The sequence below is a fragment of the Labeo rohita genome, chromosome 18 (assembly GCF_022985175.1).
Source record: "Labeo rohita strain BAU-BD-2019 chromosome 18, IGBB_LRoh.1.0, whole genome shotgun sequence".
NCBI lineage: Eukaryota > Metazoa > Chordata > Actinopteri > Cypriniformes > Cyprinidae > Labeo > Labeo rohita.
Window position 1 is genome coordinate 16,839,273 of NC_066886.1, and position 18,127 is coordinate 16,857,399.

An 18,127-nucleotide genomic window follows, 5' to 3' on the forward strand; every position below is an offset into this window, starting at 1 on the left:
ATAAGCTGATAACTATTTCTGAAATCAATTCATTACAGAATTTGACTGCTCATTCAAGCCCGTCAATTTTATTGTCAATATGTATTCTCAAAGGAATGAGTGTTTTTAATAATTCTAGGGATTATATAATAAATACACATACATGTGTTATCAGCACAAGTCAACCCTAATCTTACCTACCTTTATCTGGGTAGTTTCTTCAGAAAGATATGTTTTCAGTGGATAGAAAGCGTTTCCACCCTGTCAAAGTCTAAACCCTCTATCAAATCCATAGCTAATCTAAAAAAAAACTTTTGTCAAAAATTATAAACTGTGAAAATTTTCACATTTGAGGTAAAGGTTTAAGACTGCTAATATTGAGCAACAAACAAACAAAAAAACAAAAAAAAAAAAAAAAAACTTTTTTTAGTTTTTTAGTTATTACCTTTTTTAGTTTAGGTATGCTATAATCTAAGAGGGTCTTGGTTACTTTATAGCCTATTTTTTATGCAAAGCCTTAATGTCATTCGTACGACTTTTCCCAGAATGTAGTTTGTCCCATCCATGTCAACAAACGCCCTTATAAAAACGCTATATGCTCTTATATTGTTGTTTGAGGAGACAATTTGTCGCTATTTGTCTGCGGTTGCGCCTAGACCGCGTTTTTACGCATCACAGGCGCTTTTGCGTCTTTTAAATGGTCGGGGATGCTGTCCGAAATGCTGTCTATGTAGGCAGCTTCTCAGAATTTGAGCCACGGCCCGTGTGTGGCGCTGAGCGGGGTCCTAGCGCACACAGGAAGGGGAGAGAGCTGTTAGCTAGCAGACAGCGGGCAACTGTAAACAACTCACTTTTATAAACCTCACAAATCAATCATACCTTACGTTGACTTGCTTATCCATTTGCATGGCTTTTGCAAGGTTGCTTTAATAGCGTGTTTGGCTTTGTATACCCGCAGACTGTTGTATTATTACCGCAGGTTTGCGTTATTTACAGAGCTGGGATGCAAGCAGCTAGAGAAACGCGCACCCGACTGCACAGCTAAAGCTTCTGTCAATACGAACCGCTTTGCTTTCTTCATAAATACTCTCTAATTTGTATTAACATTATAAAACATATATAAAACGACAGGTCATGTGTAACGGAATGAAGTAGTATCAATCTGACCGTGAGCAATGTTTTTAAAAGGGTTTGTTAGCTTGGCGAAGGTTTGTTTTCTCAGTTAGCATAGAAGCTAACGCTAGCTCTGTAACATCCTCGTACAAAAAAGCTCGTAACTTTTCATAAACGTTATTTTTTATTTACGTAACGCCTGTGAAGAGGTGTTCTGTCGGTCTAAAACAAATTCTCCGACCATTTTTGTGTTGAACTAATTTAGGCGAGAGTGACATGCTATCTGTTTATACTACGGTAAATTTGACTGGCTGAAAATAGCAGGAGTGTAGTTATGTCAAATACAGAATTGTAATGTTAAAATGCTTAGAATGGAGTCAGAGTTTCCATAAACTAGTCTTTGAGCTTGCCAGTACTATGGAAGTTCCTGGAAGTGTCAGTGCAATACAGATGAAGGTGCACAGCAGCAAAGCTGATGGATACCGTAAACTGCTGAGATGAATTAACCAGGAATCAAATGGTGATTACAATTAAATTATTTGGTTATATTTTGTAGATTTATATTATGTTAATTCTGGTGTTAAGTTATTATTTGTACATATATGTGGCCTGTGTATATTTTGATCTATTTTTCTCTACATATTGTTGCTTCAGGTTTTAAAAGCCTCCAATCATGGGTGATATGAAGACCCCTGATTTTGATGATCTCTTGGCTGCCTTTGACATCCCTGATGCGACCAGTTTGGATGCCAAAGAGGCCATTCACGGGAATCAGGATGAGGGAGAGGGACACCTTAAGCACTCGGAGATGTGCATGGATGCCACGGTTTTGATCCCTCACCCAGTGCCTACAACCGATGCCCCTGCTGTCAGTGTTATAGTAAAGAACACTAGCCGCCAGAACTCCTATGAAAACCTTGTGGAGAAGGAGAGCTCTCATTTGGGGCACCTTTTACAAAATGGGTTTAAAAGTTCTGCAGGCTCGCTGGAGACACATCAGTCCAGCTATCCAAGACTGGATAGCTCTTCCATCAACGGAGACTGTCCAAGACGTTCCATGGAAAAGATTCCTGTCCTCTACAAGAATGAAAAAGCTCCGTCTTTATCAGCATCTATGCCTCAGTTTAGCCCTATATCCAGCCCGGAATCTGAAGACATTCGTAGCAACGGAATCGATGACCGTCCGAAATCTGCAGAGTCCTCGTACTTCCCATCTGATTCAATCTTTACATCTTCGCCTCTTCCTGTTTTAGACAATCATGGAAAACCAGACGCATCCAGCTTGACGTGCAATGAAATGCATCTTGATTCAAAAGGTGTGGATGATCTTGAGTGCGATGATACGGTTGAACCAAGTTCGGAGACTAAGCGTGACAGCATCCAAGATTGTGGAACAAATGCGTATCCAACTCCCGAGGTGAATCTTTCTTCTTCCCGTCCGTGCGTCAAAGCTCACAGCTCCAGATTGTCCTCCTGCCTTGATGCATTAGCAGCCCTGAATGCTAAAAAGGATCCAGGTGGGCAAACTAATTCAAAGGACTTTCCGGTCACCCCAAAAGAGACCATGAAAATTAGTCCAAAAATACCAATATCGCCAAGGAGCCCAAGAAGTCCTCTGGAGGTGGTGAAACGTTTCGCAAAGCAACCTGACAGCCCAATGAGTATATGCAGTGACAGCAGTGGTAAAGCATCTCCAGCTGTCGCTGCTGGCTCGCCTCCAGCCATCCCACGAGTCAGAATAAAGACAATCAAAACCTCATCTGGAGAAATCAAGCGCACCGTCACGAGCATATTGCCAGACTCTGAAACTGAAGATCTTACATCACCGTTTGGTTCATCGCCATCTCAGTCTTCAGTTGAAGATGCCTTCTCAAAAACATTGCCTGTGTATCGTTCAAATGATACTGTTTCAGAGGTCATTTTCGAAGATGGAAAGCAGGAAGCCTCAAAGACACCTTTACTGGGGACCAAATCCAGCACGAAATCGGTGAGGAACGCAAAGAAACCTCAAACCCAAAATAACGGTCATGCTCTTAAGACAACACTCGTTGGCAACAAGCAAAAGAAGGCTGCTTCTGCTCAGGTTGGCTCTTTTGCTAATACGAACTATCTTCCGAAGGCATTACACTTAGCGAACCTAAATCTAGTCCCACATAGCGTTGCTGCCTCGGTTACAGCAAGGTCTTCCACGAATAGACAGGAGCCCTCTCAGTTGTCATCATCAATGGTGTGCAGTTCTGTACCATTGGTGCATCAGGTTAAAAAAAGTCTCTCCAAATACACGAGCTGTTGTCCCAAATACTGCAGCTGGAACGCTAAACAGACTGTTGAATTACTCAAACCCAGTGCCAACGTATGTTCCCGACCTGAGTCCGCCACCAGGCACCAATATCAAGCTCCCACCGCAAGGTTACTGCTGCCTAGAATGTGGAGACTCATTCGGGCTGGAAAAGAGTCTTGCTTACCATTACAGCCGTAGGAGTGTGCATATTGAAGTTGCATGCACCCACTGTGCCAAAACATTGGTGTTTTTTAACAAATGTGCTCTTTTGGCACACGCTCGAGATCACAAAAACAAAGGCATGGTAATGCAGTGCACTCAGTTGTTTATGAAGCCCATTGCTGTTGACCAGATGTTGGCGCCTACCAGGCCTAAGCAGGCCGTAAATCAGATACCTTGCGGGAACACCACCACAGAGTCAGCCAGAAGCCAAGTGGTCTTGCCGCTTTATCCCGACAAAGTTATTAAACATGGATTCAAATGTCTGGACTGTAATAAACAGATGTCAGACTACACAGCACTTGCGGGTCACTATCAGAGGTCATCGGAGGCTGAAGGTCTGGTGAGTCAAATTAATAAACTTAAGCTTGATTTGGACGGTAATTATTTCTTGTTGAAACGTAAGCGATTTTTAACATTTATAGGGGTTAGTCTGTGATTTTTATTGGCGTCCGAATCCAGAATGCTGGTGTTTTTCTCCAACCACCCATGTAAAACTCCCAATCTTTTGACAACCACAAAGGTCGTGTGGTAATCTAATTGCCGTCTGTATCCACATCATTGTTTGCAAGAGTTTGCAAGAAGAATTCAATTCAAAAATCCACTGTTTGAAAACTTTGTGACCACTGCTGAACACTGTGTGGTAACTGTTGCACTTCGCTGTAATTTGAATGCATATTTATTACTGAAAATAAGACTAAAATAAAATAAAAAAAAGACTGAAATGCTAGAAAGTATTTACAAGAACAATATTTCATAACTGCTTCACCACAGAGAGTACACATAATAATTATACACACAATAATACAAACTAAGCAGCTTTGTTTACCTTGTGTAAATAGGAGGTTGCCTAACTTTAAAATTAAAATAAAATGTCTGTTCATCTCCACATTTTTATTGACATGCATCAGCGTCTATTTCCCGTTTTTTAAATAGGAGATTTAAATAATTAAATAATACATAACATATTATTAAAAATGAATTCTTATTATTTCAAGCATACGACATTTTATTTACAGAAGACATGTGACTGGCCATGTGATGTACACTACCAGTCAAAAGTTTTTGAACAGTAAGATTTTTTGTTTTTTAAAGAATTTTCTTTTGCTCACCAAGCCTGCATTTATTTGACCCAAAAATGTTATTATTTAAAATAATTGCTTTCTATTTGAATATATTTTAAAATGTAATTTATTCCTGTGTTCAAATCTAAATTTTCAGCATCATTACTTCAGTGTCACACGATCCTTCAGAAATTATTCTAATTTACTGATATTTATTATTGTTATCAATATTTAAAACAGTTGAGTAATTTTTTTTTTTAAGATTTTTTGATGAATAGAAAGATCCAAAGATCAGCATTTATCTGCAGTGAAAAGGGTTTGTAACATTATACACTATACCATTCAAAAGCTTGGAGTCAGTATAATTTTATAATAATGTTTTAATTTCTAATTATAGACATTAATACTTTTATTTAGCAGGGATGCTTTAAATTAATCAAAAGTGATGATAAAGACATTTATAATGTTACAACAGATTTTTATTTCAGATAAATTATGTTCTAAACTTTCTATTCATCAAAGAAACCTGAAAAAAATTCTACTCAACTGTTTTCAACATAATAATAATAATAATAATAATAGATGTTTTTGAGCAGCAAATCAGAATATTAGAATGATTTCTGAATGAAGGATTGTGTGACTGGAGTAATGGTGCTAAAAATTCAGCTTTGAAATCACAGGAATAAATTACATTTTAAAATATTTTTAAATAGAAAACAGTTATTTTAAACAGTAAACATATTTCCAAATTATCCTGTTTTTGCTGTACTTTAGATCAAATAAATGCAGGCTTGGTGAGCAGAAGAGACTATATTTAAAAACATTAAAAATCTTACAGTTCAAAGACTTTTGACTGGTAGTATATAATATATTTTTGTGAGTACATAAAATCAAAAACACTTGACATAATCATTTATTACTATTTCTTCAATTATATCTATTTCTTAGAACAAATTTTATTCAGAAAAAAATAAATAAAAAACATAGAAAGGACTTTTACAAGGCAAGATTAGTTCAGATGTTGTATGTGACATTTAAATAATTTTAATTTAATTGTACATGCGAATTGCAATGATTTCAAGTATGAATATGAGAAATTATGACTTTATTCCCCGTTTTCACAGACTAGTCCTAGACTAAAAAGTCTGAGCTGTTTCAACAGAAAGAACCTTGCAGTGACTGATCTTAAAATATATTAGGGCTTTTGTTTTGTCTCAACATGCACACCAGTGTTTTTTCTAAGCATGTTTATAAAAAAATACTTAAATGTTCTAATTGAACTATGGCCTAATCCTGGCTTAGTTTAAACACTGTCTGTGAAACCAGGCCAATAATTCATAAATTATGAATAATTATTGTAAAAAAAAAAATTTCATTTAAAAATGTAATAAAATATTTTATCTAATTAGATTTTATGATAAGTAAAAATACTTTAAACCTCGTTAAAAGTATATTAAAAATAAAATTTGAAAATAAGAATTATGTAAACCTGTTCTGAAGGCATCAGAAAGAAATGTTATTACCTTTTACTCAATGGTCAATGTCTTTTGTGTTGTCTTTTACTTAATGGTCATTGTACTCTCTAGAGAGTTTTTCAGAAGCCTATAAAATCGGTGTAAATACAAAGAGTACATTTCTAAGAACTTAGCACGTGTTCATATAGAACATGTGTTTTCTTCTAGACACTCTTCTATGTCATTGACCCTTATGTTTGCTTTCTTTAAATGCAGATATGCAAGGTTTGCTCAATGCTGCTACCCAACAAGTGCAGCTACAGGGCCCATCAGCGCATTCACTCACACAAATCTCCTTACTGCTGTCCTGAATGTGGGGCACTCAGTCGCTCAGTGGACATCCAAAAGCATGTGAAAGAGAATTGTCTCCACTATGCCCGTAAAATTGGGTACTCGTAAGTACCTTAAACTATGACCTCTAGAAGAATGAACTTCCCCTCTAAGACTGTAAATGTCTTTTGTGTTGTCTTCATTCTCTCTCTCTTCTGAATCATTCAAATTTCTTTCAGGTGTCTGCATTGTGAAATGCTTTTCATGTCCCTGTCCCTCTTGAAAAGTCACATTGAGGAGAAGCATTGTGAGGTCTTCTATAAGTGCACTATCTGTCCTGTAGCCTTCAGATCTTCCGATGGCTGTGTGATGCATGTAAAAAACAAGCATGCTGGCAGTGAACCCAACCATCAGTAAGTGCATCTATTGATCTGTTATACCATAAATTCAGTCTTAATAAATGTTCCTAGAACTGTGTTGAGGAGTTACATCTGATTCGTTCTGTGCAGGGTGATCTACAAGTGTTCCTGTGAAACAGTCTTCAAGAGGAAGCAGTTGTTGTATCAACATTTTCATAATCGGATATGTGTGTTCAAGTGTCCAGAGTGCACTTCATTCTTCCCAGAGAAACTACTTTTGGTGCAACATTTCAAGGTTTGTAGCCACTTTTGGTGTAGTTGGTCATTGTAATGTGTAACAGACACAGTTTCGGTCACATAGGGTATTGGGAAAATTGTGCACATATTGTCTTGTCAAATTGTAACTTTAGCTTTAGTTTAGTTTAGACTATTACAATGTGTGTACATGCACTTTAAAAGTCTGATTTCAGTCGGGCTAAAGCAGTATATATTTTAGATGTCATACAGAGGAGATCAAAATTACACCGACCAAAATTATGAATGCAACACTATTGCTTTTGCCCCCATTTTTCATGAGCTGAGCTCAAAGATCTACTTTATCTATTTACACAAAAGGCCTGTTTCTCTCAAATATTGTTTACGAATCTGTCTAAATCTGTGTTAGTGAGCACTTCTTGTTTGCCGAAATAGTCCATCCACCTCACAGGTGTGGCATATCAAGATGCTGATTAGACAGCATGATTATTGCACAGGTGTACCTTAGGCTGGCCACAATAAAAGCCCACTCTAAAATGTGCAGTTTTACTGTATTGGGAGGGTCCAAAAACCAGTCAGTATCTGGCGTGACCACCATTTGCCTCACACAGTGCAACACATCTCCTTCGTATAGAGTTGATCAGATTGTTGATTGTGGCCTGTGGGGTGTTGGTCCACTCCTCTTCAATGGCTGTGTGAAGTTGCTCAATACTGGCAGGAACTGGAACACGCTGTCGTATACGCCGATCCAGAGCATCCCAAACATGCTCACTGGGTGACATGTCCGGAGAGTATGCTGGCCATGCAAGAACTGGGATGTTTTCAGCTTCCAGGAATTGTGTACAGATCCTTGCAACATGGGGCCGTGTATTATCATGCTGCAACATGAGGTGATGGTCGTGGATGAATGGCACAACAATGGGCCTCAGGATGTTATCACGGTATCTCTGTGCATTCAAAATGCCATCAATAAAATGCACCTGTATTCATTGTCCATAACATATGCCTGCCCATACCATAACCCCACCGCCACCATGGGCCACTCAATCCACAACGTTGACACCAGCAAACCGCTCACCCACACGATGCCATACACGCTGTCTGCTGTCTACTCTGTACAGCCTGTTCATCTGTGAAGAGAACACCTCTTCAGAGTGCCAGACACTAACGAACGTAAGCATTTGCCTACTCAAGTTGGTTACGACGACGAACTGCAGTCAGGTCGAGACCCAGATGAGGATGACAAGCATGCAGATGAGCTTCCCTGAGACAGTTTCTGACAGTTTGTGCAGAAGTTCTTTGGTTATGCAAACCGATTGTTGCAGCAGCTGTCCGGGTGGCTGGTCTCAGATGATCTTGGAGCTCGGAGGTGAAGATGCTGGATGTGGAGGTCCTGGGCTGGTGTGGTTACACGTGGTCTGTGGTTGTGAGACCGGTTGGATGTACTGCCAAATTCTCTGAAACACCTTTGGAGGCGGCTTATGGTAGAGAAATTAACATTCAATTCACGGGCATCAGCTCTGGTGGACATTCCTGCAGTCAGCATGCCAATTGCATGATCCCTCAAAACTTGTGACATCTGTGGCATTGTGCTGTGTGATAAATCTGCACATTTTAGAGTGGGCTTTTATTGTGGCCAGCCTAAGGCACACCTTTGCAATAATCATGCTGTCTAATCAGCATCTTGATATACCACACCTGTGAGGTGGATGGATTATCTCTGCAAAGGAGAAGTGCTCACTAACACAGATTTAGACAGATTTGTGAACAATATTTGAGAGAAACAGGCCTTTTGTGTACATAGAAAAAGTCTAATATCTTTGAGTTCAGCTCATGAAAAATGGGGCAAAAACAAAAGTGGTGCGTTTATAATTTTGGTCAGTGTAGAAAACAATCAGTAACCACTTGGTGAGCAATTCCAGCTGCAGTGTCGAACCGATTCCCCATTGAGAGTCTCTGCTTTATCCTGTCTTCTCATGCATTCGTCTTATGTGGACAAGCCTTATTTGGGAGACTTGAATGAATTAGTGTCATTGTAAGCCAGCTAATTTTTAGAAATCAAAGATTTGGAATTAAAAAATTTTGAACATTTGAAATTTCAGAAATTACAGGTTCTGTAATTTTTATTTCCACTGTTGAAATGCTTTTGTCAGACAGAAATTGAAACAGCCTGATTTCTGTGAGGTCTCACAAACAGACCTTAATTTTAACAGTGCGATTATAGCTTGGCTTTGTCCAGGTTGTGTACATGTTAATCAGACTACAACTGGCTTTGGCATTGTGCAATGTGTGATATTGCGTCAAATATTTGATTATGCATGGTCATATATACTTAAGAGACAAAGACCTGCAAAAACCGGCTGTAGCTTGTTTATAACTGTGGATGTAAATTTACTTATGAAGGGAAAACTTCACTGAAGAGGTGTGAGGTCATTCTCTACACATTTACATTTGAGACACTTAGCAGATGCTCTTAACCAGCTTACAAAAAGTGCTACATATGAGACTGTTGTAATCACCAGATGGTGAGCAGCATACAATTAAGAACTTTATTAAATTAAGTACTTCCTGTACGTATGCAAGTAGTGCTGTTTGAATAAATCTAATTATGTACATGTACTGTATTTGTCAGAATATAAGTCACATTTTTTCATCATCTAAAATATGCTGCAACTTTCAAAGCATCTTATATAATCCAATTAGCGTCAAGCACGCAGAATGTGCAAAGCACACATTTCGAGCCCAAGTGTTTTTGTATAGCGCGTTTTCCACATGCTTTCAGTTTTACTTCAAATGCATTTATAATAAATTGTCTTTATAGTAAATGGCACTATAAGTTTTATATCTAAATTTTCAAATCTAAATACTATTAAATTATTAAATTAAATTATTACTGTCCTGCAGAGTTTAGATCCAACCAACTCCAAAACACCTCCCTAGAAGTTTCTAGGACTCTTCTAGATTTTCAGTTAACTGAATCAGGTGTGTTTAATTGGGGTTAGAGCTAAACACTGCGTGACAATGGTCCTGCAGGAGCTAAGTTGACACCCTTGATTTATAGGATTTGTTGTGAGGATTTGTTTTGTGTAGTTTAGCAGTATTTTACATTATTTCTGAATGTAATAATTTTTTTTTTCTCTTTTCAATGCAAATTTGACCTGCTTTGACTTATAGTCAGGTGTGACTTATTTTCTGGGAATTATGGTACAGTAATATAGCTGCAAGCAGCGATTACAGGTGTTCAAGTGCTTAAAGCATTTAAGCATATAAGGAAAAAGACATTACATATTATTTAGCAAGGCTGTACCCACCTAAATATGCGTTTAAAAACAAATTTACCATTTACCATAGAAATATAGGCCTTTTTAACTGTTATAGCACCAGCTGTGGTCTAGTCTCATTAAAAATTTGCGTGCTTGTTTAGAATCACCTGTTGCATGTGCTCACCAGGTTTTGTGAAGTTTTGAGTTTTCCTTTAGGCTTTATAGGATTTTAGGTAAATTATCCTAAAATAGGTAAAATAGCCTCCCAAAGGGTAAATTTGAACATTTTTTTGATAATAATTAACCTAGAGAGTCCAGAGAATTGTCCTGCAGTGTTTTTTTTTCCATATTGAGCAAAAAAACTAGGACTAGTTCTTCTCAATCATTTAACAAACAGTTTGATTGAAAGCACTGGTTCTAGAGGCAAAGTTATCTGGAATGAGGAGTTCTGTCGTATGAAACATATTGTATGTTGGCCAATAGCGGCCATGTTTTTGAGATACACAAATGTCATTATAGACACTTGTGGCACTTTGGAACATGATTTTTATTAGGGATGCAGATATTATCGGACTGATATCGGAATCGGCCGATAATGACTTCAAATGTAAATATCGGCATCGGCCCGATATGAAAAATTATGCCGATATGTTTTGCCGATAAGATGAATATGTTAACTCCCATGTGCTAAGGGTGTGCTAGGGATTAGATCATGTCAGCAGTGTGGCTCATTCTTGAAGCAAAGTTTTGACTGAATGAGGAGTAGATTCACTGTTTTGGATCGCTGCATTTAAACTGAGAATACACATACAGAATGATGCATAGCAATAGCACGTGCAGTGGCAGCAGTGGCTGTAGGAGAAAACGCGCCGTTGTTCCATTTGGGATAATTTACTGTTGCCTGTTTCATATGCAGTCACTAGATCGTTAAATGCACATTTTAAATGGTTTTATGGTGCTCTTTGTTGTATTTTGAAATCCAATGGCTGTGTTTGCACATGACATGGTCTGCATTTAAAATAAAAAGTAATTACGGCGCGCGGTCAGTGAATTCTCTTTCTTCGGCGGCGCAACGGCAAAACACACTGTTGCTCATATGAAACATTTTTCGTGAATATGACAAAAGTGAGGTACAAAGCATTCTTTATAAGTTAAATAATTGGTTAGCAGGCAAATGTTAGTAGCGACCATACTTTTGGATTCATGCTGTTCGAGACAATACATTTAAAGCCATAAGCGGCTGTGTGTCCTGTTTTCCCGGTTGGTCACGAATTGCCACAAACTTAATAATATTTATAGTTTCTTTTCACAAATCATCACCGTCTCACCCTTTAATTTCGCAGGTTTGTTTTCTTGTCATTTACTTTTAATCCATGTTGTCGTATCATTTATGCGGGTAAACTGCGTGTGGGAAATAAAAGATTTTTTGGCAATAAATTAAGAATTCGTTAATACGACTTTTTAATTCGTTCCCTTATTTTACAAATTAATAAATTAATAAAACGTAGGAACGAATTAACAAGTTGTAGGAAATAATTATGTTCGTGTCCCGCAGCCCTGTCAGAGCGCAGTGCACCGTATAAAATAATTAGAAATTATAATTAAACATGATTTAGTGACTACATTTCTATTACTTTCTTTCCATGTTGAATGCCTTTGTATTGCAGGGCTCTAGACTGATCAAAACTGTCACTTTTTTTTTTTTTTGAAATGTGCAAGTTAAAATTTGACGTGGTCACACTGCTCCATACAGCGCGGGTTACAGAGTTACAAAGCCGTGGCATATTCAGGATTTCACTGATCACGCGAAGAGTAGTTTTCGTTGTGAGCGCTTCGGGTGTAGAGCCTGGTTTGTATTTGTAGTGTCAGCACGAGCCAGGTGGTGACGGCAAAAAGGACGCGACTATTCTGGAAACGATGGCGGACGGAGGATTTGGTTTTCGAGTAGGGTAAAAGACCGCTTGTTAAACCAGAGAAGGTAAACATGTTGGTATTCTTGTGCAAAAAAAGTGTACTGTTTTGCCAGTTGGTCACGAATTGCGACATAACTTAATATTTTATTTTCCCAAATCCTCACCGTCTCACCCTTTAATTTCTTAGGTTTATTTTCTTGTCATTCACTTTTAATCCATGTTTTCGTATCTCTTACTGTGATAAATTGCGGGTGGGAAATAAAATATTTCGTGGGAATAAATTAACAATTCATTAATACTACATATTAATTCGTTCCCTCATTTTACAAATTAATAAATTAATAAATCATAGGAACGAATTAAGAAATTGTAGCAATGAATTATGTCCTGTTCATGTCCTGCAAAGCACCCTCACAGTCACCCAGTTTAGTTCTACGTTTCTGTTTTCGTTTTGAAATGTTGTATTCAGATTGCGAATTCGAAAGTGAAAGCATCCGAAGTTCGGCTTATAACATAGCAAAAGTGAACTTAATTCACAAAATTCAGATCATAAATAATGCTAGTCTACTGATGAAAAAGAAGGGATTGAATGTAAACCACTCATTACTATTTATTTAATCCTAACAAATAAGTTATTGTTAAAAACTAACTTTCCAAATAAAATTATATATATCGGTATCAGTATCGGCCAAAATGAGATGAAAAAATATCGGCATATCGGATATCGGCAAAAATCCAATATCGTGCATCTCTAATTTTTATGTTAAAAAGACAAATAGTTGTACAGTCATAGCCATTTTTATGCTTTTTTCCCCTCTAATAGCACCACCAAGTTGCCAAGGTCTGTGAATTTTTTTTTTTTTTTTTCAAATAACTTTACTTTCAACACAAGTGTTCTCAGTTTGGCAATGATATCTTATTCCATTCAGGAGTTATAGGCATTTTACTAAAAGTGACCCTGCCCCTTTAAAAAGTTTTGGCGTCCCTTTGCGCAGGGAGTCGAGAGTTCAACTTTTTTGATAAGTAATTGATATTCACTCTCCAGTTCTAATCGGTCAAAAACCCAGGACTAGTTCACATAAGTAGGTTTTTCAAAAAATGCAAAATGCCCAAAAATTTTTTGAAAATTTTTACAAATTACGATTGAATCTGAAGCATGCATTTTGTCTGCGATGAGCCAAGGATTCCAACAACATAAGACACATTGATGGTTTAGGAGTTGTGAGTGATTTCATACTTTTGTTCGTTGTAGCGCCCCGTCAGGCCAATTGGGGCAAACCTTGGTTACATTGTAGGCACCATGAGTACTACCATCCCTCCAAATTTTGAGTCTCTACAACTTATGGTCTGCACGAACAGTTTTACATGGAGACTGCTGTTCCGTGACCATTCTAACAATTACAATAGGGTTTCAGCGCTACGCACTTGAACCCCTAAAAACCTAGTGGAAATAAACAAGTCCATGCAAGATTCTTAAAGTGTTAGTTTACCCAAAAAGATATTTTTGATGAAATCAGAGCTTTCTGACCCTGCATAGACAGCAACGCAACTGACACATTCAAGACGCAGAAAGTTAGTAAGGACATCGTTAAAATAGTCCATGTGACATCAGTGGTTCAACCTTAATTTTAGGAAGCTACGAGAATACTTTCAGTGTGCAAAGAAAACAAAAATAACAACTTTATTTAACAATTTGTGTTACGAAAAAGAACAAAAAAGAACAACATGAGGGTGAGTAATTAATAATGGATAATTTACTATCCCTTTAAGTTAACCCAAATATTTTTGAAAGAGATCATACTTGCCTTCTGTACAAGCTGCGTGAGTTTGATTGCATGCTGGGAGGCATGTAGTACTCAAGATGAGAGTATGTCAGTTACGGTGGGGTGCTTGCAAATGACAGGTGGTCGTTCAGTGTGACACCAAGGTTTTTACTTTTTCTTGTTTGCTTTGTCAAGTAATTACAATAACGTTTAACAACAGATAAGGCAGAATGCTGTAACTTGAAGAATCCAGTCAACACAGAATAACAAAAGTGTACAAAACCATCCATTAGCAAGGGATATGATCTGTTTAGATTGCAAAAAAACAAACAAAAACAAATTCTGTAGCAGATTGAAATTGCCAGGAGAGATTTTTGCTATCTTCTCGTGGTTGCATTGTGGAAACAAAGAGCAGGTCATATATTTTTGAATCTACCACTGCTGTTTCCTATGTATTGTACTGACACAGTACTATTGTACTGAGATGTCGCATCTCATCAGTGCTGACCTGAAGAACAAGAGTGGTCCTGTATTATTTAGATATTAAAAAAAGTGAAATAAATGCTCTGTTTCATCTGCAGACTGTTCATGGTGGAGTTTTCAGAGGTGAAGCAGAAAAAAGCCCCAAAAAGACAGAGACAGCATCATTCTCTGATAAAACCCCACCGCAAAACCTGCAACCAAGGTTGACCAAACCAATTAATGAGGCCTGCATGAAGGGAAGAGAGAGTTCTGCTACACAGAAGCCAAGTGCTGGAGCTAGTATGAAGAACGCTGGATGGACCTGTGGAGAATGTCTCCTGTGGGTTCCCGATAGAGAAACGTACGTCAGTCACATGAAGACCAGCCATGGAAAGGTGAGATCCTTTACAGTGCATCCTTTTGCATCTATGATCCAAAATCTTTATATTTGAACATGCCTGTTTTGCAGTCTGTGAAGAAGCATCCATGTCGACTGTGTGAAATGTCCTTCAATTCGCCGCTGAGTCTTAAACGACACCTTCGCAGTGAGCATGATGGGAGAAAGAAAGTTTACACATGCTGGTAAAATCACCGCTCTGTGTAATTAAAAACAATTCCATGTTCAAAGATGTTTTTTCACGTGTTGTTTCTTTCAAAATCCTGAAGGTACTGCACGACCGAGAGGATGTCGTTCACTAAACACTCTATGCTAATGAACCACATCAGCTTGATGCATGGAATCAAGAACCCAGATTTCAGCCAGATGGCAAAGCTAGCATCTCAGGAGGTGGTCAAACCCACAATCGAGGTAATCACAATTTACTTTGTAGAAACATCATACTTCAGGTACGGCGTGTGCAGCTACATTTTCTCTTTCAGAAGCGGAAAAGAAGAGCAGAGGAGGCTCGTGGAGTAGCAGGAAAAGGGGAAACGTCATCCGGAAAGCGTCTTAAGCCGCTTTATCGCTGCGCCAAATGTGGCTTTACCTCTGAAGACCAGGCCCAGTTTCAGGAGCACATACCTCAACACAGAACCGACGGCGACGCACCCCAGTGTCAGCACTGCGGCCTTTGTTTCACCTCTCAGTTAGCACTCAGCAGACACCTCATCATTGTGCATAAGGTCAGAGAACCGGAGGACTTCAACGATGAGGATACAGGGAAAGGACTAGACTTAACAGACTTGAGCGATGAAACCACACCTCGCTCCGCAAAAAAGACAGAGGAGGAGCGAAGCAAACTCCAAAGTGAGCCCACAGACAGCGCTTTCAGCACGCAGGATGAAACAAGTGGATTTGGGGAAGAAAAAGCTTGATCAGAAGAAAGGACTCCTATGGAAAGCTGCTAATCACCTTGCAAGCAAATGCTGAATATGCAGCTGATAAATGTGGTACTGCAATGTTGCCTTACAGTAAAATACTATATCTCGTGTCATTTATCACAATTATGAAATAATGTTTAAAACAGACACTCATTCAGAGTTTTATTGCATTATTTGAATTAACTTAACTGTTAAATTCATGCAAGTCACTTTTTACTGCTTACGTGTCCATCTTATGTATGTGGATAATCATAATTTATTTTGTGTAATTGCAAAAGCATCATGTCAGTGTGTTACAATGTTTCGCTACGGAGCAAGTGTATGTTTTTGTTCATGTACCACGTTAAATCTGTCTTGGGTACATTACAACAACGCAGGAAATGTTATGTATGTTACTTAATGTAGCCATAAGTGAGACAGTCATGTGATATTTGGCTGTTTTCAGGGTCACCAAAAATGCTGAAGAATTTAGTACCTTTGACGGCCGATCTTTGGTGGTGCTTATGCTGTGCTGGTCTTGAAGGAAGGGCATGTCTGATGTGTTTTCTATTTATTAGGTAGCGTGCTTGTATCACAAAGCTAAACATCTGTAACTGTATTGCTACTACGGAGATTACGTTATTCTCAAAGGTATTCACTTAAACCCAGGTATCTGCACTCTCAGAGAAAATATATTTTCATATTCATTCCATGTAGAGTAATAGTTTCAATTACATTTATATTCAATGAGCCATTCTTACAATCAAATTTAGCACTTTTGTAAATGCTTGTATGGAAAACAAATAATTTACATATTAAAGAGAGAGACTCAACTTTACAGTTTGTGCTGTCGGCAGAGGTTTGATGTTTTGGGGGCCTTTACAAATGTAAAATACAAAGATTACTATTGTTTTCGTCTTTTCTTCGTTATTTCACCAGTAATGTTTCAGATTAAACCTTTATGTCTGATGCGTTAAAATCTGACATAAGACGATTTTCTTATTGTGGAAATCTCTTTACACTTGTTTACTCTGGAAAAGTCTGTTTCTGTATAGGGACATACCTTAAAATCTTGGCTACAAAAGGCTCCTATTGCCTAGGAAAGTTACGGTTCATTTAACACACACTGACTGACCTTTTGTGACCAAACAGCTGTTACAAAAGAGCCATAATATTGGAGTTTTAGATTGCTGAACAGCATTAAAGGAAAAACTTTTACACTTACGATCTGAGGCAGAATCTGCAAAATGTTGATTGTTTTAACAAAGAGGGATCATACAAAATGCATATTATTTTTTTATGTAGTACTGACCTGAATAAGATATTTCACATAAAAGATGTTTACATAAAATCTACAAGAGAAAATAATAGCTGAATTTATAAAAATTATCCCGTTCAAAAAAGTGTTGTTAACTGAATGATCCACAACTGTGTTTTTTTTTTTTTTTTTTTTTTTATATGATAGGTGCTCATGAGTAACTTGTTTGTCCTGAACAGTTAAACTGCCCACTGTTCTTCAGAAAAATTCTTCAGGTCCACAAATTATTTGGTATTTCAGCATTTGTGTATTTGAACCCTTTCCAACATTGACCGTGTGATTTTGAGATACATCTTTTCACACTGAGGACAACTGAGGGACTCGTATGCAACTATTACACAAGGTTCAAATGCTCAGTGATGCGTCAGAAAGTAAGTGATGCATTAAAAGCCGGGGGGTGAAAACTTTTGGAATTTGAAGATTTGGGTAAATTGAGCTTATTTTGTCTTCTGGGAAACATGCAAATATCTTCTGTAGCTTCTGAAGGTCAGTACTAAATTAAAAAAAAAAAAAAAAAAAGATATTTAGGCAAAATAAGAAAAATGCACACATCTTAATTCTGTTCAAAAGTTTTCACCCCCAGCTCTTAATGCATCGTTTTTTCCTTCTGGAGCATCAGTGAGCATTTGAACCTTCTATAATAGTTGCATATGAGTCCCTCAGTTGTCCTCAGTGTGAAAAAAGAAAAAAGAAAGAATACACAAAAAGAATTTGTGGGACCCAAAGGATTTTTCTGAAGAAAAGCGGTTTAACAGACTCATGAATAACTATCACTAAAACAAAAAAACCCACACACAGCTGTGGATCATTAAGGTAACAACACAGTATTAAGAATTAAGTGTATGTAAACGTTTGAACAAGGTATTTTTCATAAATTCAACTATTACTTTAATAGGTGGTCTATATGTAAACGTATTTTAAGTGAAATATCTTATTCAGGTCAGTACTGCATAAAAATAACATGCATTCTGGTAAAATAATGAGCATTTTGCAGATTCTGTTAGATGTATGTACACTTTTGACTTAAACTGTATATACAGACAGGGTCTTAGAAA

At 37.7% G+C, this 18,127-nt stretch overlaps 1 protein-coding gene across 1 annotated transcript; it reads left to right on the plus strand.

Annotated features, from left to right (window-relative positions):
* Positions 1-577: 577 nt before the first annotated feature.
* On the plus strand, positions 578-16,944 carry znf592 (zinc finger protein 592). The gene is given in 10 exon segments (XM_051135328.1): positions 578-1,612; positions 1,747-3,352; positions 3,354-3,935; positions 6,387-6,565; positions 6,680-6,853; positions 6,950-7,094; positions 14,575-14,850; positions 14,925-15,037; positions 15,122-15,263; positions 15,335-16,944. Coding segments are annotated over 9 exon segments (3,633 nt in total). The 5' UTR covers positions 578-1,612; positions 1,747-1,765; the 3' UTR covers positions 15,770-16,944.
* Positions 16,945-18,127: the final 1,183 nt, after the last annotated feature.